The sequence below is a fragment of the Lycorma delicatula genome, chromosome 4 (assembly GCF_047948215.1).
Source record: "Lycorma delicatula isolate Av1 chromosome 4, ASM4794821v1, whole genome shotgun sequence".
NCBI classification, from domain to species: domain Eukaryota; kingdom Metazoa; phylum Arthropoda; class Insecta; order Hemiptera; family Fulgoridae; genus Lycorma; species Lycorma delicatula.
This window is the reverse complement of record NC_134458.1, coordinates 205,870,781-205,894,285: the sequence shown is the minus strand read 5'-3', so window position 1 is coordinate 205,894,285 and position 23,505 is coordinate 205,870,781. Positions and strand designations below refer to the sequence as shown.

The following is a 23,505-nucleotide window of genomic DNA, read 5'->3' as shown; positions in this document are numbered from 1 at the left end:
TAAAAATCTCATACAGCTGGACTAGTCTAGTCCAGTTAACTTAAAAGTTCTGACTAGTGAAATCATCATTAACGGGGGATACACATGTCGAATAATTTGCTGCCTTGGTTTAATACCTTGGTTGGATTTAAATTATTCTTAATATTTGTTGTTCACTGGTTCATACAATTAAATAAAATTGTTGACTTCATTTATAATATAAATTGTTTTTATTATAATCTTGAACTTGTAAATTATATATTTAACATTACTTGTACATTCATAACAAAAACAAATTGAGTCTCTGGATGAAGGAACTAGACTGACTATTCTAGTGCAGAGCCAGATTTTATTGTGTAGATGGAGCCGAGTAAGCTGCCAGGAGCTGTGTGTGTGTGCCATATGGATCCGAGTCAGCCATACAGAGCTGAGTGCAGCAATCTGAAGGACTTTTAAAAATAAAAGTTCCTCATTTAAATACCTTGCATCTTAAAAACATATACTCGTAGTATATATAACAACATTTGTAGCATTATTTATGCACAATAATGTAATTAACATATATATATATATATATATGTAAAATAAAAATATCACTTGCTGCTTATTCCTTTAAAACTTCTCTCATATTAGAGCTTTCATGGTGCACACCATACCATCAGATATATAAAATTTATTTTTTAATTTAAAAAAGAAAGATGCTACTCCTTAGTCAATTCTTTTTTTTAATAATCTGACTAAGGAATTTTTTTAAATTAAAAAAAATAAATTATACATCTGGTGAGGAACTGTGCACCACTAAAGTACTAATGTGAGAGAATTTTTGAAGGAATAAGCAATAAGTAATATTTTTATTTTATTTATTTGATAATAATCATTATATACTGCTAGGATGCTAAACTAATAAATTCATTTATATATATATATATATATATATATACTATATATAACATTTGTTCAATATTACCTTTACAAGTCTTTAATTACAGAAGCTGAGAAAATAACTGTTTAATGTAAAACTCTCATACAATCTTATATAATATATAATAACTGTTAGCTGAGAAATATAACTGTTTATCATTTCAGACTGGATTCTGTGCTAGTTCTGTTATAGAATTTTACCACAGTGTTTGTAAAAGTTTGGACAATAAATCTGGTTTTACTTAATAGGGGCCTCGCTATTAGTTTGGCTTTCTGAATATGAAACAGTTCATTCTCAGAGACATCCTTCCAGCCAGAGTACTTGAAGAATTACTCAAGTATACAGTATTTATATTTCTCTTAAGAAGCAGTGGTCTTGCCAGCTATCAGAAGGTTCCAGTATGGAACTACATATGGAATCAATAATCCAACTCCCATGGTACTTGCCCAGAGAAGAAGCATAATTTTGTTGTAACAATATAGGATAAGGAAAGTGGAATGAAATGATTAACTCACAGAGAGATTGCTTCTAATCAGGATTAATTAAGATAGTTTATTGTATAGCCAAGGACTATTTATAAATGTTTGTGATACTTATTCCATATTTGTGCTAATGTGCAATGTGACAGTTTTCAGAAAGCACCATTTTTTAGCCAATCATTTTACTTCATTATATACACACTACACTTCTACTTGTTTGAGTTAAAGGCTTTTTCGCCATACTATTATAAAACCTTCAAATTATGCATTTCCTTTGTGTTATCAGTTACTTATCATTTATGAGTAGCTTCAAAAAATGTCCAGAATACCTTCATTTATGAAAAACTGCATACAATTTACTTCAGTATGTTTTCTTTTAGCAGCTGCACTTCTACCAGTGCTTATGAAGTTTTTAAAAACATTTTTGGGAGCTATTCTTAAGAATCTTTTTCATCTGCCTTTTCATGTTGGCATTCTTGAATTGTTTTCCTTGAGTTAATTTTTTAAAAAAATCAGAATTAGCTAGTGCCAGATATAGAGAGTGATATAATTGCCCTAGATTCATTTAATTGAAAAAAATTAAATACTTCTTGACCAGCATGCATAAATGTACTGGTAATGTTTTCAGAATACGTTTTGAATATTGTGTGTTTTTAAAAATTTGTAGGTAATATTATGCAAACCCGCCAGGTTGGTCTAGTGGTTAACGCGTCTTCCCAAATCGGCTGATTTGGAAGTCGAGAGTTACAGCGTTCAAGTCCTAGTAAAGCCAGTTGTTTTTACATGGATTTGAATACTAGATCGTGGATACCGGTGTTCTTTGGTGGTTGGGATTCAATTAACCACACATCTCAGGAATGGTCGAACTGAGAATGTACAAGACTACACTTCATTTACACTCATACATATCATCCTCATTCATCATCTGAAGAATTATCTAAACGGTAGTTACCGGAGGCTAAACAGGAAAAAGAAAAAAAGATAATATTATGCAACACCACATTCATATTCCAACTTCAGATGCTATTTCCTTAATAATAGCCTTGAACATAACAATGTTTTTGTTATTTATTGTGGTAAACTGGTCTAATGTAATGATCATAACTAACATGGCACTTACAGTAATGCTTATGATGTAACAGCATCTCTTGTGGCAGTTCTTTAAGTGTAATGCAAAATTTGACATTCACATGCTATTCAGTAACGCAGATTTTTAACCACCATACCTCACAAACACATCACTATTGCTGTTGTTGGAAGAGGAGAAAGAATTCATTCATCATCATATTGTGGTGACATGGATGCTGCCAATTTATGAAATAACATGTAAATATTGATATTTTCTATGTGAAAATATTATTTTAGCTTTATAATACAGAAGTCCTTGGTTTAGTTTTCTCAGTTCCACAGTTTGGAAATTGTTTATTTGAAGATGCTTTCATATGAATAAAAATTTTCTACTATATATATATATATATATAAAAATTAAGACAGACTGAACTCTGTTTATAATATATATATATATATTATAAACCGAGTTCATTTTTTTGCCTTTCATATAGATATTGACTTATAAATTGCTTATTTATAATTTGATTTGATTGTAGTTTAGTCTATCATTATTCATGATTTAGTTACAGTTATTGTATGGTATTAATATAATATTATTTATGTAGATATAATTAAAAAAGTTATTTTATTAAATGTAACATCTATAGTCTAATAAAAAAAGACAATTTACATATTTAAAATAATATACTTTTATTAAATTCAGGTTATGTTAAATTAAATTTCAATAGCTACAATTTAAAGGGTTAAGTAAATTAAGTGATTTTTATATTTAATTATTGTTAACGGATGTTTTATATTTATGTTTAACATGCTGATATGTGCGACAAGGATTTAAGGTAAATATAAGCTACTTCTAAAATAATTAAAAATTTTATTTAATTATTAAAGTTAAATTTTAAATCATGTTACTTGTATTCTTACCTGTAACTTTCCAAAGAGTGATACATATAATTGTTTTAGGACAATTTAATGAAGCTGTCTCATTATTTTCTTCTTCTGAAATAGAAAAGTGTATTCAGTACTAAAATCCTTAAACCATTTTTGGTCTTGATGTACCTTACTTTACATTAAAAAATGTTATTGATTTTTAATAAGACCATTGTTGTTAATGTAGTGAAAGTAATATTTACCACAACAAATATATAAAAAAAAACAAATTACATTTGATCCCAAACTGACTAGTAAGATTTTATGCTTTCAAACTTGATCTTGAGAGTGTAAGATAAATGTAGCCAACATAATAAATATCTCTTGTAAGATAGTAGAAATCATATAAATTGGCCTGTTTATAGGCCGCTGTCATTATATATTTGGATTAAAATTTTTTAACCTAATATTTTTTACTGATATGTTATAATCTGTTATTATTAGTATTATTTAGTAAGGTTACTGTAACCAATAATGTATATGTTGGCTATTGTAACTGTCTCAAACACTCATTAATTATTTTCTGTAATTATTATACTTTACTTAAAAATTAGATTTTCTGCCACATTACATAATGTAAATTTAATTAATTTCAAGTTTTGTCAGTTCCAATACATTCTGCAAAACAATTCAACAATTAATTTACTTCAACAACGTATAATTATCAGAGTTGTCATATTTAATTTATATATTCCATTTAGATTATTTATATTTTATTTTGCCTTTATTTTATTTATAGATTACTTTTTGTTCTTCGTTATCATATACATTTTTTTTTCTTAATATTTATTGCAATCTATTCAACTAGTGAACAATAAGCAACCCCCTCCCAGCGTAATGAGATGAGGATGATATGTATGACATGTAAATAAGATGTAGTCTTGTATAGACTTAGGTCAACCATTCCGGAGACATGTGGTTAATTGAGCCCCACCCACCAAAGTACACTAGTATCCACTGTCTAGTATTCAAATCTGTATAAAAGCAACTAACGTTTACTAGGATTTGCACCTCAGAACCTTTCAAAATCAACAATTAACTGATTTGCAGTGACACATTAACCATTAGACCAGCCCAGTTGGCATCATATGCATTTATTGAGTATTTTTAAAAGTTATTTATTTTTTAGTATTATTTTTTTAGTTAAAGTTGTTTGTTCCTTTATGACTTATAGAAAACTACAATAAAAAAAGATAAAGGGTGGCATTAATTCAGTGAGAACCTCTCTTTCTCTGACAAACTGTACTTCTTTTTAAAAAAATATTGACTCATCCCAGTTGATGTACATAAGGCATGCTGTCACTTACTACCTTCGGAGGATATTGTAGGAAGATTAATAATAAGCTCTAGATGTGGGCAAACCTCACCTGGATTTACCTAATGCCTTGTACTCTGCCATGTAACATTTTCTCCTGTGACTACACTAATAATTTTGTAGTAATAAAACACCAATGGACATATACATATCTTCACATGAAAAGACTGCTCTTATCATTTAGTCCACCTTGTTAATTAATGGACAGTTAACATTTTTATAAAAGTGAGATCATACATACATACATGTATACCTTTTTTTATTCAAATAATTCAGTAAAATATTAACCGCTGTACTAATAAAATTTAATATTAAATAAAATATAAATAAATATAGATATTCCGATACTGGATGATAGAATTTGCATCTTTGTACATAATAAATTTCAAAATTTTCAAAAAACAATTTCAACAAATTAACGAATCATAAATAAATATGTTTTAATATAATTATATTATTTAATAACAGCTGAAGATATGGATTCTGTGGAAATTGATTTTTGAAATTAATATAGAAAGTTTTAATTTGTCTATTTATTACTGTGTTTTGGTGGTTTGTTTTATTTTGCAAAACTTGTATTATTTGTTGTTTATCTGTTAGGGAATAAGGAATATGAATCTAGTAAGAGGCTCATTGAAATTAAGAACTGGCATCAGTGACTTCATAAGATTAAATGACAACTCATCAATTGACTGCTTTTAGAATGTATGAGATGTTTATTGTAGTACATATTAAAATTTAATTGCTTAAAAGTCAAAATATATTTTTAAATTTTAGCGTAATTTATTTATATAATAAAAAAAATGATTTTAAATTGCTACTTTTTTTTTTAGCCGCAAAGTTTTACAACTCAGTTCAGGCTTAGAAAATCCAGAAGCAGTAAGGTGGGAATTAGCAGCATGTCTATTTTTTGCATGGATTTTGGTTTATTTTTCAAATTGGAAGTCTGTTCGAACATCAGGAAGAGTTCTTTATTTTACTGCTGTTGTACCATTTATTCTTGTTTTGGCATTTCTTGTACGTTCAGTAACACTTGATGGTGCTTTTAAAGGATTAGAATATTTTTTCAACCCACGTTGGGAACTTCTTTTCAATTCTAAGGTAAATTATTCTTTCTGATATATATTGATAATGTATAAATAAAAAAAAAAAAAAAAACAGTTTCAACTTCAATTTAACTATAATCTAAAATGGTAGGATTAATTTAAATCAGTTTGTTTAAAATATTTGTTTCCAGACAAATTCCTGAGTCAGAATTGTATCGATACTGTCTCAGAATACTCAAAAAGTGTGGTTCTTCATGTCCAATCTGAAATCTGTAGATCACACAAAGACTTTGCTTGAAAAGTTCAAGTGGAAAATTTTTAACAACTTGTCCTAGAGCCTAAATTTGATGCTAAATGCATCCTATCTTTCTCTTCACTTAGAAGAACTGACTGGTTACCCAACCCATGGGAAGCTTGATATATTTAATAACTGGTTGGAGAGTTTTTGATGAACTGAGTTTATAAAAAACTGGTGTTATAGTATGTATGATAAATACTGGAATGTGGGCGACAACCATTAGTAGAAATAATGTAGCATTTTATTAAATTTTCCCTATTCTTTTTTACCACTCAACCAAAAACCAGTTGTGGAATAGCCTTTGTATTTTTAAACGATTCCTTAGCTGGTAATACTTCTAAAAAATGTTTTAAAAGACTTATTGAATTAAAAAAATATTTTTTGTTCTGCATAAAGTGTTAGACTTATACTTTCTTCTTATTTGCTGCTGATAAAAACTTTTTTATTAAAATGATGTCCATGTAAGTTTTAAATGTAATTACAATTGATTAATGTATTATTTTTTTATGATGTAAGCAATGTACTTTAATTTTTGTTTTATAATTTTTTTCTTCTGTTACATTACCACTAGATTGATTTTTACTTAATTTTATTTTTTACAGGTTTGGGTTAATGCAGTCGCTCAAAATTTTAATTCAATTGGAATTGCTTTTGGTTCAGTAATGTCATTCGCTAGTTATAATAGATATGCAAATCAAATTCTTACTGATACGTTAACAGTAACAATAATAAATGGTGTTACCAGTATAATTGTTGGTATATTTGCTTTTGCAACAATTGGTAATATTGCTACAGAACATGAAACATCTGTTGAAAATGTTATAACTGACGGTAAGTGATTTTTTCATTTTCAGTATTTGTAATAAGTTACAATTACATATTATAATAGGAGAAACATATTAAAAATCATAATGTTTTCATTTAATTACCATGGTTTTCTTAACAGGCCTTTTGTTCTCAGTACTTCATTGATTAAAATGTTATAACCTTACATTTTTATTACTTGAAATGAAATTTTAAACTCAAAGTCAGACTGATACTTTCATACATTTTGTCTCACAAAAAAATTTAACCTTAGCTACAGTTTGGCAATAGTTTTATCCAGTCTCAAGTCAACCGTCCATTAGAAGTATATTAATTATTGAACCAATGATCAAATACAGTACTAATATGGATATTCTAATCTAATAAACAATATTGCACCTATAAATTGATTTCATTTGGGATCCTTCAGCATTAAACAACTTGTCACAAGTAATTATTTATGTTGAAAATTGAGTTATTTTGATGAAAAAAAGTTGTTATACTTGGATGAAGTATAATAAATAATGCTTTTTAGACAGCTTATTCATCTCAAATGATAAAAAGTAAAATTAATTAATCCAAACTAATGGAAACCCTGGGCACTTCCACTTATTAATGTTTAATATTGCTGAAAAATGATGTTCAATCGATACATCCTAAAAAAATATATAATTATTTTTCTCTTTGCAGGTCCTGGTCTCATATTTGTTGTATATCCTCAAGCAATAGCAAAAATGCCTTTTTCAAATTTCTGGGCTGTACTATTTTTCTTCATGCTCCTTTGCTTAGGTCTTAATAGCCAGGTAAATAACTATGTAAAAATATATATATATTTAATGAAGTCATACAGTGATTTTTTTCTAATTATAGAAGTATAACCTTGAAGAGAACCGTGTGTTGTTACCGTTTCTGTGTTTTCCAGTTATGGATGAGGTTCTTTGGAGAATGAAATAAATGGTAAAAATCAGAAGTAAGAATTGTTTTTTGAAGATACTTGTGAAAATAATGGCGTTCAAAATCAAGTAAATAAATGTATGGAATGCAGAGATTGAGAAGAGTGGAATGAGTATAAATTAAAAGAAGGATGATGTTTCTGACTCATAGTACATGAGCAGTGCCATTAATACTTAGGGTCGTGGTAGACTTAATTTTGGTAGTCGGCAGAAGAATCAAATATTTTGGCAGATATTCCAAGGTTGTGAGAAGCTTATAGTGAAATGGTGATGATCCAAAGGAATACAAGGCATATAACATGACGGACAATGCAAATCAAATTAAATAAATTTTGAATTATTTGCTAATACATGGGTGACCACAAATGAAGAAGTAAGAAACCTTGTTTAGAAATGAAATTTAAAAAAATATCATTGGTAAGATAGAGTATTGAATATAAAATTACAATGTTAGGTTAACACCAGGAATGGGAAACCTGAATGGAAATATTAAAAAAAGATAACTTCATTGGTTTGGTTTAGACTTCATTGGTTTATGAGGATAGAGAATGAAAGTGAGGAAGACTAGTGGAGATATTACAAAGAAAAGATAAGGACTAGAGAAGAGAGTGAGGGATGATTTAAGAACATTTTGAGAGTTATGGAAGGATAGAGCAAGTGAAGGTTATTTTTTGAAAGGCCTTTCCTATCAGATAATTGATTAAAAGTGAAAGAAATATTTCATACTACAATAGTAAGTATAAGAAGTTTCATTATAAGTATACTTACAACCTCTAGTGGATGTACATCAGTTAAAGCACATGAGTTACCAAACCTCATATCTCAGACTAGTTATACATTACAAATTCTCTGAGTTTCAATGTTGACAACTAAATCCTATCAATTTAAATTAGGTCTAATAACCTCATGTTTTTCCTAAAATACACATTTCTCTATTTCAACTAAATAAAATGCAAATATTATACTAGCTATCAGTCAGATAATGTGTTTTCTAATCAGCTTAACGTTGAATATGGTTGACATTATTTAACATTAAACTTTATGTAATGCTGTAATGACATAAATCAAAAATTGTCAATAGGCTGTTTTAGAATAAGAGAATTACAGGAAAATATAAACTATATATAAAACGTTAATATCAACTATTTGTTGCCATTCTTAAAAAGCCGTTTTATATAAATATTTCAATACTAATTATTATTATTAGTTATTAGTTTGTACCTATATAATTTTTAAACATTATCAAAATGTTTATTTATCAAAAGTATTTATTTAAGATAATTATATCTGTATTAATATTTACAACAATGAAAGTACATTTTATGTAGTTATTTAAAAATTTAAATATACAGCATGTACTAAATAAAAGGGTGTCTGTGACACTGATCATTCTATGCAATATAATTTTTTAATCAAGTACTAGGGTCATTTGGAAAATTCTCTAAACTTTCTATGGAATACACTTTGAACTGTAACTACAGATTCATATTTAGCATAATGTAAAACATAGGTGGCTTTTTTGCTCAGGAGTTGTCATCTTTGCTAGTGGTGCTATCAAGTGGAAAAATAGGGCATCAGTCTATGGCCATAAATGCAACTAAAACTGCCCTTTTTGCTCTTTATTTCTACCCGTAAATAAATATTCTGCAGTACACCTTATACAAAAGATATTATAACAGATTAAAAAACCTGCTATTCTTTTTTGTTTGCTTAGCTTAGTGTTATGAAATTATTGATATGAGAAAAATTATCACAAATAAGGTAAAACTGAATTAGAGTTTATTCATTACAAATAAAAAAATATTAAAGTAGCAGTATTTATTTATTTATTATTTTCTTTAATAAATCTACACTATATATAGAAAATTAGAGTTAGTAAAAGGATGTCTGAAAATAATGAATAAAAAAAAAATTTTTAACTCCAGCGAAGCTAATTAATTATAAAATCCTTGTGAAAAGTTTATAGACACAAAATTGTTAAATGAAGATTTTAATATTGAAAATATTTTTTATATTTAGCTAAGATTTTTTACTCAGTTGAAACAGTGTACATAATGCATAAAGAATTAATTAAATTTATTTAAGTCAGTCATTAAATGTTAATATAATTTAATTTTATTATGCTATCTTTTACTTAACACATATCATGTATAAAAACTCATATAATCGAATGAACAAAATAAAGTGAAGTTATAATTTAACAGATCTTGTTGAAGAACCCACCGGGTTGGTCTAGTGGTGAACGTGTCTACCCAAATCAGCTGATATGGAAGTCGAGAGTTCCAGCATTAAGTCCAAGTAAAGTTAGTTATTTTTACACGGATCTGAATACTAGATCGTGGATACCGGTGTTTGGTGGTTGGGTTTCAATTAACCACACGTCTCAGGAATGGTCGAACTGAAACTGTACAAGACTACACTTCATTTACACTCATACATATCATCATCCTCATGCATCCTCTGAAGTATTATCTGAATGGTAATTACCGGAGGCTAAACAGGAAAAAAAGAAGGTCTTGTTGAAAGGTCGGCCTCCATGTGCAAGTGGTGGCATTTTGCCCTTTCATCTGGAGATCCCAGGTTCAAATCCCAGTCAGGCATGCCATTTTCACTTATGCTATAAATCATTCATCTTATTCTCTGAAGCAATACCTAACAGTGGTCCCAGAGGTTAAACAAAAAAAAAGAAAAAAATAGGTCTTGTTGAAGGAATGGTCGACCTGAGACTGTACGAGATTACACTTCATTTACATTCATACATATCATCCTCTGAAGTAATACCTTATGGTGGTTCCAGAGGTTAAACAGAAAAAAGAAGAAGGTCTTGTTGAAGAAGCCTTTCAGTTATTGATAAATACTAATGTAACTGTTTTTCTCATGTTTTAGTTTGCAATCGTTGAAGTAGTAGTAACAGCACTTCAAGATGGTTTCCCAAACTGGATTAAACGTCATCTTGTTTGCCATGAAATATTAGTGTTAGTTATTTGTATAATATCATTTGTGTTAGGACTTCCAAATATTACTAAGGTAAGGATTCTATTATTTCATTATTATTAAAGTAAGGTAAACTTACAAAGTTTTTGATTAAAAAACAGTGTTTATAAAGACCATTTTTTTAATAATTTTGTGTCAATCTGTCACTATGTCAGTCTCCACAGCATAGTGGTAGTACTTCTAACTTTTCACTCTGAGTCCAAATCCGAGTCAGACTTGACATATTTTCTTCTATAAAATTTCACCATCATTGTTCTCTAAATTGTCATCATCATTGTTTCTCATTGTTCTATAAATCTCATAGTTGTTTATAGCTACATTTCAGTAGCAGCATATTGTTACTTTGAAAAAATAAACAAATCTGCTATATGTTTTAGTATGATGAAATGGAAATATGTGTATATGTGGTCATGACAGGTGTAGGTTGAATTGATCCCTGTTGAACTACAGTAAAATATTACAACAAACTTAGGTAAAACTACAAAGGTTTACTTAGTCTAAGAATACACCATAGTGCTATTTTTCCCACTTTCAGAAACATAGCCTACTAAGTAATGGTGTGAGTCTGTGTAGCAGGTACACTCAGACAAGTTTGTTTTAGGCAGACTATTGTAGTATTTTGCATTGCATGTACCTTTAACTCTTTTCTTGTTGATATAGATAATAGCATGTGTCAGTTATTTTAATTAGATATCCCAAGCTTTCATTTTATCCTAATCTCTTAATATTTAATTATAAAATTTGTTCACTACCGTTTTGATGCTGCTTAATCCTTCAACAGAGGTCTGGATGAACAGTTTACAGTTCAATTAGGAACTGTAAACAGAACTCACAATCAATGAAATCTATAAGAAATTTCCTTAAGGAAGTCAAAGTCCTAATCTCAGGTGAATTATTTGTATCCAGAAGAATAACAATTTGCTTCACCATTTACTTGAGCTGCCCAATGTCATGATTCATAGAGGAGATGCCTCCTCTATGAATCATGAGACCTTGCCGTTGGTGAGGGGGCTTGAGTGCTCAGTGATACAGAGTAGCTGGACCAAAGGTGCAACCATATCGGAGAGGTATCTGTTGCGAGCCAGACTAAGGAATGATGCCTGAAAAAGGGCAGCAGCTCTTTCAGTAGTTGTTAGGGGCATGAATCAGGACGACTTAAACGGCCATATCAACATCACTCAGTCCTCTGAGTACTGAGTGATGTTGATATGGCCACTGAAAGCAATGGAAAACTACAGCTGCTTTTTTTTCCAAGAAAATGTGGCTCTCTGCATTTTCATATAGCAATGATGGAGGTGCCTTCCTTGGTAAAATATTCCGGAGGTAAACTAGTTCCACGTTCGGATCTCCGCGTGGGGACTACTAAGGAAGGGGTCACCTGAAAATTAAAAAAATAACATTCTATGAGTCGGAGCGTGGAATGTTAGAAGTTTAAAAAAGGTTGGTAGGCGAGAAAATTTAAAAAGGGAAATGGATAGGATAAATGTGGATGTAGTAGGAATTAGTGAGGTAAGGTGGGAAGAGGAAGGCGACTTTTGGTCAGGTGATTTTAGAATAATTAACTCAGCTTCAAATAATGGGCAGGCAGGAGAAGGTTTCATAATGAACAAGAAGATAGGGAAGAGAGTAGAGTATTTCAAAACGCATAGCAATAGAATTATTGTAATAAGGATAAAATCAAAACCTAAACCGACAACGATTGTTAACGTCTATATGCCTACAAGCGCCCATGATGATGATGAGGTAGAGTGTGTATACGAAGAGATTGATGAAGCAATTAAACACGTAAAAGGAGATGAAAATTTAATAATAGTTGGAGATTGGAAAAGGCAAGGAAGGAAATATAGTGGGTGAATACGGGCTAGGCAAAAGGAATGAAAGAGGGGATAGACTTATAGAGTGTTGCACGAAGTATAATTTAGTAATTGCCAAAACCCAATTTAAAAATCATAATAGAAGAATATACACTTGGAAAAAGCCAGGCGATACTGCAAGGTATCAGATAGATTATATCATGGTTAAGCAAAGATTTAGAAATCAACTCGTTGACTGCAAAATTTACCCTGGAGCAGACATTGATAGTGACCATAATTTGGTGATAATGAAATGTAGATTGGGGTTTAAAATCCTGAAGAAAAGGTGTCAGATGAATCGGTGGAATTTAGAGAAGCTTGAGGAAGAGGAGGTAAAGAAGATTTTTGAGGAGGTCTTAGTAAAAAAGATAAGGTAGAAAATGAAGAAGAAGAATGGGAGAATGTTAAAAAGGAAATTCTTAAATCAGCAGAAGCGAACTTAGGCGGAATAAATAGAACTGGTAGAAAACCTTGGGTTTCAGACGATATATTGCAGTTGATGTATGAACGTAGAAAATATAAGAATGCTAGTGATGAAGAAAGTAAAAGGAACTATCGACAATTAAGAAATGCTATAAACAGGAAGTGCAAACCAGCAAAAGAAGAGTGGATTAAAGAAAAGTGTTCAGAAGCGGAAAGAGAAATGTACATTGGTAAAATAGATAGTGCATACAGGAAGGTTACGGAAAATTTTGGGGTACATAAATTAAAATCTAATAATGTGTTAAATAAAGATGGTACATCAATATATAATACGAAAGGTAAAGTCGATAGATGGGTGGAATATATTGAAGAGTTATACGGAGGAATTGAATTAGAAAATGGTGTTATAGAGGAAGAAGAGGAAGTTGAGGAGGATGAAATGGGAGAAACAATACTGAGATCTGAATTTAAGAGAGCATTAAAAGATTTAAATTGCAGAAAGGCTCCTGGAATAGACGGAATACCTGTAGAATTACTGCGCAGTGCAGGTGAGGAAGCGATTGATAGATTATACAAACTGGGATGCAATATTTATGAAAAAGGGGAAGTGGGAAGTTCCGTCAGACTTCAAAAAAAGTGTTATAGTCATGATACCAAAGAAAGCAGGGGCAGATAAATGTGAAGAATACAGAACAATTAGTTTAACTAGTCATGCATCAAAAATCTTAACTAGAATTCTATACAGAAGAATTGACAGGAGAGTGGAAGAAGTGTTATGAGAAGACCAATTTGGTTTCAAGAAAAGTATAGGGACAAGGGAAGCAATTTTAGGCCTCAGATTAATAGTAGAAGGAAGATTAAAAGAAAAACAAACCAACGTACTTGGTGTTTATAGATCTAGAAAAGGCATTCGATAACGTAGATTGGAATAAAATGTTCAGCATTTTAAAAAAATTAGGGTTGAAATACAGAGATAGAAGAACAATTGCTAACATGTACAGGAACCAAACAGCAACAGTAATAATTGAAGAACATAAGAAAGAAGCCGTAATAAGAAAGGGAGTCCGACAAGGATGTTCCCTATCTCCGTTACTTTTTAATCTTTACTTGGAACTACCAGTTAATGATGTTAACGAACAATTTAGATTTGGAGTAACAGTACAAGGTGAAAAGATAAAGATGCTACGATTTGCTGATGATATAGTAATTCTAGCAGAGAGTAAAAACAATTTAGAAGAACCAATGAATGGCATAGATGAACTCCTACGCAAGAACTATCGCATGAAAATAAACAACAACAGAACAAAAGTAATGAAATGTAGTAGAAATAACAAAAATGGACCACTGAATGTGAAAATAGGAGGAGAAAAGATTATGGAGGTAGAAGAATTTTGTTATTTGGGAAGTAGAATTACTAAAGATGGACGAAGCAGGAGCGATATAAAATGCCGACTAGCACAAGCGAAACGAGCCTTCAGTCAGAAATATCATTTGTTTACTTCAAAAATTAATTTTTGAATTAATTTTGTCAGGAAAAGATTTTTGAAAGTATATGTTTGGAGCGTCGCTTTATATGGAAGTGAAACTTGGACGATCGGAGTATCTGAGAAGATAAGATTAAAAGCTTTTGAAATGTGGTGCTATAGGAGAATGTTAAAAATCAGATGGGTGGATAAAGTGACAAATGAAGAGGAATTGCGGCAAATAGATGAAGAAAGAAGCATTTGGAAAAATATAGTTAAAAGAAGAGACAGACTTATAGGCCACATACTAAGGCATCCTGGAATAGTCGCTTTAATATTGGAAGGACAGGTAGAAGGAAAAATTGTGTAGGCAGGCCACGTTTAGGATTTGTAAAACAAATTGTTAGGGATGTAGGATGTAGGGGGTATACTGAAATGAAACGACTAGCACTAGATAGGGAATCTTGGAGAGCTGCATCAAACCAGTCAAATGACTGAAGACAAAAAAAAAAATCACCATTTACTTGAGCTGCCCAATGTTAAGTCGGTGAGTCTGCTAATAATGTGCTACTTCCATTCTTGGAAAATATATTATGATTTGAGAAACTGGGTGGGATGGGTTCTCTCGTCTGCCTCTGGATGGAGGTACTTTTATTGCTTTATAGTCCTTTCTCTCTAATGAAGTTTTTTGGCTGAGGCTAGGTACTTGCTGGATATGGGGACTGTTTTAGTTACTGTAACCTTGGTGCCTGCATGATGTGGTAATAGGAGCAGATCTACACTTTATTATAGCAGAATCAATTTTCTATACAGTGGATGTACAAAAAGTCTGTAGATGAGACAATTATATGATAAAGTTGTTCTTTGTTATGCTGGCCCTTCTAATACAGAGTGGTGCAGAAAAACGGGAAAATTTTAAATAATTAGAAAAATTGAAGTAAAGTTACTAATCTTTATTTGATGTTGAAAATATATTCTACAAGAGTGAAATTTCAATACACATTATTTTTTAAAAATTACTTCACTTAAGTGCTTTCCATTTTTGCGTAAACATTCAGTAAGTCAACTCTGAAAATTTTGTGTAGCGTGGTGCAATTTGTTCTCCGGGACATTGGTGATTTCCTCTTCAGTTTATGTTTTGAGGTCTGGAGGAGATCAGGGCAGCCAAGTGATTTAAGCAGTCCTTGAAATTATGCGACCTCACTGCTGCCATAGACTGTTAGGAAGTGTATGTGGTGGCTCTATCCTGTTGAAACCAGGTTTGCTGAAGGTCAAGATTTGGAAGAGAATGGAACCTAGGGGCAAAAAATGTCTCTAGCATGTCGACATAATGTTGAGACATCACAGTGACAGCTGAGCCTCCTTCATCTTCAAAGAAGTAAGGGCCTATCACAAAACTGCACACCATACAGTAAGTTTAGCACTGTGTAATGGATGCTGGTGAAGCTGAGCAGGATTTGTTTGTACCCAGTAATGGAAATTCTGCTTATTCATGTATCCACTTAATTGAAAATGGGCTTCATCTGACATCCAAAGATTTTCAATAAAGTTACCATTTTCATTGATTTTAGACTACAGTTTTTCACAAAATTGCAGACGCAATACTCAATTGTTAGGTTTCAGTTCATGGACAGTTTGAATCTTGTAAGAATGAAATTTCAGATTATGGAGTATTCTTTGCATGCTCTGACGTCTGAGTTCCAATGACGAGGCAATTTTCTGCACCGAACATCAAGGACTCCTTACCACTACAGCTTCCACAGCATCAGTGTTTTCTGGTGTATATACAGATAATAATGTTCACTAGATTTTTTTTTTTCAAAGCCGAACAATTCTCTTCAATGTTACAAACCCAAATTTTGATTGCATGTGAAGTAGGAACTTGACCGCGGGGCGGGATCTCATATTGTTGCCGAAACACTCTTTGTACAGCTGTTACACTTCACCATGTCGGTAAAACACCCTTATGGCAACCACATGTTCTACACCATTACACTGCTCCAACAAACTAAATGTTTGTTACTGCTCTATAGTTTAACATCTTTCTGTCTTTATGGTATACCTACAGGGCTGCCAATATCAAATCCAAAATTTCCCATTTCTCTGCGCCACTCTGTACATATCACTATTATTGTATATTTCTTTCAGTGTGCTCCAATATACTTGTACCAGTTTATTTGTTTAATTTAATAAATAGATAGAAGAAAATTTTGTGATTTAGACACAGGAGACTAAAGAAATTAAACTTATTTTTCTGTAATCAATGAAATTTTCTCTCTCATTTACATTCTAGCCTCTATATATTTTTATGCCTGTTATCTACATCATAGATATTATTATGTTAAATGGCTTTGAGTATCATGTTATCATTATTGTGACTAAACAAATGAATGAGTTATTGTCCAAAATGTTATACTTAAATAAAACTATAGAATTGTAATGTATCTCAACTTCGTAATATTTATTAATGATTTATAGAAGTTTTTACTTATTAATTACTAATTTACAACAGTTTTTTTTTAAAGTGGATTTTTAATTTTTTATTTAAGAAAAATTTACCAAAAAGGAATTAAAAATTTCTTTCATCTTAAATAATTTGTAAAATGTGTTTTTTCTGATTTATAATTTGTGTTATACAGGGTCATTCACGGGAACCGGATGTTTTTAAAATAATCATAAAAAATTGAATATTTACTTTAAAAAAGTTTTATTGGTACTGAAACATTTGTTAAATCAAAGCATTTGTTACTTACTCATGAACGAAAAATTATGTCCGGCAAGTAATGTCCATTTTGGGCAATACATTGTTGTAGCTTTTCACGGTAACTGGCCTCAATTCTTTGCAGCATGTCTACATCAATCTGGGTGACGTGATGACGAATTGCGATCTTTAGGTTCTCCAATGTACGCGGTTTATTGCCGTACACACGCGATTTCAGAAACCCCCACAGAAAAAAATCACAACTACTCAAGTCGGGGGACCGAGGGGGCCATGGAATGTCGCCGAATCTGGAAACGATCCGTCCCGGAAACAAGTTACGGAGAACAGCCACCGTTGCCCTCGCTGTAGCTCCATCCTGCTGGAATAACACGTTTTGAAAATCGATTCCCCAGTTTCGTAACTAAGGGATGAAAAACGTATTCAACATCGGAATGTAACGATCAGCTGTTATAGTTACGGCAGCGTCATTTTCTTCAAAAAAATATGGTCCAATAACACCGACCTTTCCTATTGCACACCAGACAGGTCACCTTTGGGCTATGAAGTGGTCTCTCGTGGAGCTGATGTGGGTTTCTTTCTGCCCAATACCGGCAATAATTCTGTTTGTTGACGAAGCCATTCAGATGAAAATGGGCTTCGTTACTCATTAACAATAACAAATTTTCATTTTCTTCAAAAATGGTAAGCATTTGTCGACAAAATTGTAATCGCTGCGTGAAATCTTGCTCGTATAACTGCTGCACGACGGCTATCTTGTAAGGATGGAAATGCAGGTCTGTATGCAGAATTCGTCTTACCATACTTGTGCTCATTTGAAGCGCTGCTGAATGCCTCTGAATAGAGCGGCGTGGGCTTCTGACAATGGCTTCCCTTACTCGTTCGATGTTCTCCGGAGTGCTAGCAGTTCGTCGGGGACCCGGTGGTTTTTTCTTCAATATTGAACCACTTGTTCGAAGGTTGTTTACCCATTGCAATATTGTGTTATGAGAAGGGACCCTTGCATTACGATGGATATTAAACTGACGGCGGAAATCTCGCTGAACAGCAGTTACGGATTCGTCATTTCGCACAAAACTGTCATACGCGTACAGGCATTGGTCTAGCGTCCACGGCTTCGTCTCAACGACTAAAATGTAAATGCTATGAACAAAGGAAACGTCAGACACCAGCCACGTGCCCCTCCCACCACGAACGCCCGAGTACAACCCACTTCAAAATATCCGGTTCCCGTGAATGACTGTATTAAAGAGAGTCGATAGGTTGACTAAATAATATATATTGTATACTTAAACTTTATGCACAGTATTCTGTCATCTTTCTAAAGTTACACAATTAGATCTTTGTATAAAACAATAGTAAACAAACAGTTTTTCTGTTCTGTATTGTACTTCACATTACGCATGACTTGTTCATCTACTGTCTTTGCCGTTAGCTAATTCATAATGTTCATTTATTTTCAGAATCCAGTATTAGTAATAGAGGTGATGTAGAACAAAGTTTGTTATTAAGTATAACTGTTATACAATATTTTTCTTACGTCCCATATGAACTACAGAACCTGTAAGCTGTAGACTGATATTCTGATCTCAATATTGTATTTGATGATTTTAGGTGAATATACATAAATTTTAACTGTTAGTAATGAGTTTCTACTTGGAATTACAGTTGTAAAGAAATTAAATAACAAACTTTAGAATAACTTTAATAATAAACCACAGTAAATGCCAGATGTATTAATAGAATAAAGTTGTAATTTGAAAACATATTAATAACAATTTAAAATATCAAAACATTAATATATTATAATTTGTTTAATTTTCAGGGAGGAATCTATTTCTTCCAGCTGATAGACCATTATGCTGTTACCAATTCAATAATATATATAGCATTATTTGAAGTAATAGCTGTTTGTTGGTTATATGGTGTAAATCGATTATCAGAAAATATTCATCATATGACTAATTCATATCCATCAATATATCTTCGATTCTGTTGGAATGTTGCGGCACCATTTTTAATACTGGTAAAAATATTAATTAAATTTTTTGTATTGCAAATTTTAATGACTTTTGTCAGCAGATTGGTTAGTTTGACCAAACATTTAACTGAGTTTATATTCTATAATTTTTTCATTAATTTTATCTTGGATATTAAAAAAATCATTCTAATTAAGTGTACCATAAAGAATAAACAAATATATTGTAATACAATTTTGGTACTTTTTTAAATTTCTAATGTTTAAAAAAAAACATAGTTAAATGGTTATTCTTAATGAAATATTAGCATTAAAAAGTATATATAAAAAATAATTCTTTAAAATGTAATAGTTTATTGATGAACTAGTTTGGTAATATATTTAGAAAAAATTAAATGTATAAAGAACTATCTTATCTTAATATCTTAGGTATTAAGGATTGTTGATTTAGTTATTGAATAAGTAGCACAAATGGACCAGTGATTTATGAATAAATACATAAAGCAAACACCAGAAAATAAAGGACAGAATAAGTAACCATTATTAAAATACCATTACAAAATAGGAAAAAATTGAAAATTCCATCAAACAAATAAATAAAATCATTGACGGCAACTAATTCTTTCTGTACTTTACCTAAAGCTTTTGAATTTGAGGATCATGGTTTACTGTTTCAAAAAAAAAAAAATCGAATGTTACTGTTTCAAAGGTAGAGGTTTTTGAAAATCTTTTGTAATCCTGTGTGACTATTTCAGAAAATAATTAATTACATGGATAGAGTAAGTTATACTTTGAAAAATGTTCAGTAAAACTGTTCCTCAGTTTAATTTTAGACCCAGTACTGTTAATAATCTGTATAAATGATCTCTCATCTTCATTAGATTCTGTTGTTAATCTATAGCCTTATGACACCAGTGTTTAAATATATTAGTTGACTAATAAGTGGTTTTCATTAAATGATATGGTATGATTTTAAACTTAACGTATTATCTCTTGCCATATCACTTCCAGACAAGACTGAACAATGAAATTTCTGTTATTTTTTTATAATGTGATAGAGTTGGTGTCAAATCAATACCACAAATCTCTAGATGTGGTAATCTACAAAAAGTGAATCTGGAAATCACAAATTTTATTTCTCAATAATTGGTTAGACTCCATGCTCCTTCTGCTCTGTCAAACATTTTCCAAATTACTTGCAAAATTCTTCATCATCCATAAATAGAATCTTTCTGAAGTATGGTATTGTTATCTAAGTAGCAAGTAATAATCAATTTTCAAAGTTAAAAAGCAAATGGTCAGAGCAACACATCATGTCCACTTGTAAACCCCTTTTAAGAAATTAAGATATTCTGACTCTCAGTTGTATAAATATTTATGATGTTTTATGTATTGTTCATAACCCACTAGGCTAGTCAGGTGGTTAACTTGTTGCAAATCAATTATTTAACACTTGATTTTTGAAGTCGAAGGTTCTGAGTTTCAAATCATAGTAAAAGTTAGTTGCTTTTATACAGATTTGAATACTTTGGTGGTTTGGGTTTAATTAACCACATCTCTCTGGAATGGTCAGCCTGAGTCTGTTCAAGACTCTACCTCATTTCCTGTCATCCTCATCTCACTGGGGCATGAGGGAGGTTGCTTATTGTTCACTAGTTAAACAGATTGCAAAGTACATATTAGGAAAATAATTAAAAAAATATATTGTTCATTCAAAACATTTTTAAATTGCCTATTCACTGCCTTGATCTCTACACCAAAAAAAAGCCTCAATAGTCTCAAGTTCTGTTGTAAGCTTCCAACATAATATTGCAGTAAACAGTCATTCTAGTAGAGGATAAAGGCCTTCCTTATTTAAGAAGCTTATTATAAATTTATTAGTTAAAAAATGTAGTATATTGATAATTTACTGCGCTATGTGCGAGATATATTTAGTTATGTTTAAGTTTCTTAGAACTTGGAACCTACATCTAGTATAACAATACTTCAATACAAAAAATATATTTTAAAACAATAAAATTTATTTTAAGTTTTATAAATAGTTGATTTTTATACTTATAGAAATATACGCATAGTGCAATCAAAACCTTTTTCCAATTCTAGAACGTTTGATTTTATGTTATAGCAGACTGCAATAATATGATCCACAGCCATACAGGACTGGTTATTTGAAAATGTTATGAAAAATTCACATTTATTTCAGTGTTTACATTGATATGAAGCAAAAATGATCTTTTTCACATCAAATATTTAACTTTTTTCTTGAATTAGATTTTTAGGGACTTATTTTGTCAGTTTCCGTATGGATATCCAAAAGCAAGGACCAATTTCATGCAGTTGGATTTTTATCATTTATAGTAGTGTCCTTCATCACACACTATTTAAGGAAGTGATTATATCTTTCATCAAGAAATATGATATCAATTAATACTTAATGTTAAAATAGAACGTAGGCTAGACTTTTAAGTTAAAACAAATTTTATTTGAAAGAACAATTTTTTATTTCTCCCAAAAAGCAGTAGTTCTAGTATCAGTCATTCCTAATTGTTCATATTTAGGTAGAATTAAACATAAAATTGTATAACAGGTTACCAGGTAATTGTATAACAGGTTGTATTTGTTTATTTATTGTAATTATAAAAACACGTTGTGCTAATAAACAAAACAAATCATTAGCAGTCTAATAAAACTGATTCCTAATGATAATATTATAGATTTCAATAATTAATTGATATGAAGATTACTTTCTTTATTAATTACAACTATTAGAGTTTTATGTGGGTGTCTACAGTCCAAGATAAATACAGCACTTACATCGATTTCAATAGTTATTAGTTGGATAGTTTGTTCCCATAACCATCTTTCACCATAGTAATGTTTGATGTTACATGTTGTTATTCTGATTCTATCTTGACAACCTGAAAAAGAAGGATTCATATGAAATGATATGTTTTAGAATTAGTGTCTTTCCATTCAAATTTATTTTGTCTTTGTTGTTGCAGAGTGTGTGTCTATTTAACTTAGTAGATTATGAACCACCTACATACAACAATGGTTTATATCATTATCCAGTGTGGGCTGAAGTTCTTGGTGTTTGTATCATAATGTGTATATTAATATGCATACCTGCACTTGCTGTTTATGCAATTGCAAAAGCTGAAGGGGATACCTTCATTAAAGTAAGTACTTTAAAATTAAATAATTTTTTTTAAGTATAAACTACTTAGGTCATCGGCTAAAATATGTCAGTTGTATATGGTTAAGAGTTGGATTACCTCCACAAGAATTGTGTGCATATTAAGCGCATTGTATTTCCAAATTTAAATATTAATATTTATTAATATTAATACTAATATTTAGGCTTATTTCTTCATAGTGGGGAAGAAATGTGAATCTGTTTTTTGACTTCCACCCTCCTTTTATCGATGAATGTGCTGGTTACCATTTTCTATCACAGAAGCAAAACACCATAATGGTGGCCATTGTTTAGCAGCAAACTGTAGACCGATTACAGCACATAAAAATGTAATGTAGATATATATACAGATAGTTTTAGATCCACCTGACCTATACCATGCAGAGGAATAAATTTGGGGAACCCATGATGTGCTATACAACTGTGTGGTTGTTAGCTCCCGATGAAGTGAAAATAATGTCAAAATATTCTTGTGTTAGCCGATTAAGTTTGGGTTTGTGAGGATAGCGGTCATTAAGAGCAAACAGGAAGGTTACACTTTCAAATAAATGTTGAGTTTTGATCTTCCCAGATAACATTTTCAACCTGATTTTGTGAATGGGAGGCCTCTGCCTTTTGTTTCTACCTGCTAGATCTGGGCTGCTGCATACAATAGATAGTCCAAGGGCTGGGTTCGGCCCCTATGATTGGTTAATGATCAATGGAGCAATTCTGTTTTAGGGGTTGTGTCCATACCCATATGATTGGTACCTGATCAGATCCAATTCAAACAAAGATCTGTTGCTGTCAGTAGAACCCAACTGAAAGCTCAGAAATTGTTTCAGATGTCTTGGGTGGGTTTACTGACTGTAAGTTAGACTTTGATTAGCAGCTGGAAGTACCAATGGATACATAAAACTAAATATTATTCTTAAAGGAACATGTGGGTAGCAGGAGAATAGCCTATAGCATATCAAAATGATACTGATTCTGCATTTGTCAGATTAGTTCTATCCAATGGTACAGGTGACTGAACTTGTGGTGTAAATTGTAGATGTAGGCATATAGCTGTGGTTAAACACATGTGACATGACTCGTAAAGGGCA

General features: G+C 31.1%; 2 protein-coding genes across 2 annotated transcripts in view; one reads left to right on the top strand and one right to left on the bottom strand.

Annotated features, from left to right (window-relative positions):
* The window catches only part of ine (solute carrier family 6 member inebriated), a 273,725-nt gene that overhangs the window by 234,775 nt on the left and 15,445 nt on the right, over window positions 1-23,505 (top strand). The window contains exons 5-10 of the mRNA XM_075365105.1: window positions 5,527-5,794; window positions 6,640-6,868; window positions 7,532-7,644; window positions 10,681-10,821; window positions 19,072-19,272; window positions 22,227-22,403. Of these exons, the coding sequence (XP_075221220.1) occupies window positions 5,527-5,794; window positions 6,640-6,868; window positions 7,532-7,644; window positions 10,681-10,821; window positions 19,072-19,272; window positions 22,227-22,403 (1,129 nt within the window). The remainder of the gene's footprint in view (window positions 1-5,526; window positions 5,795-6,639; window positions 6,869-7,531; window positions 7,645-10,680; window positions 10,822-19,071; window positions 19,273-22,226; window positions 22,404-23,505) is intronic.
* RtcB (RtcB RNA ligase) overlaps window positions 21,988-23,505 on the bottom strand; it is a 77,516-nt gene continuing 75,998 nt past the window's right edge. The window contains exon 10 of the mRNA XM_075365107.1: window positions 21,988-22,142. Coding sequence (XP_075221222.1) covers window positions 22,119-22,142 — 24 coding nt within the window. The 3' untranslated portion in view covers window positions 21,988-22,118. The remainder of the gene's footprint in view (window positions 22,143-23,505) is intronic.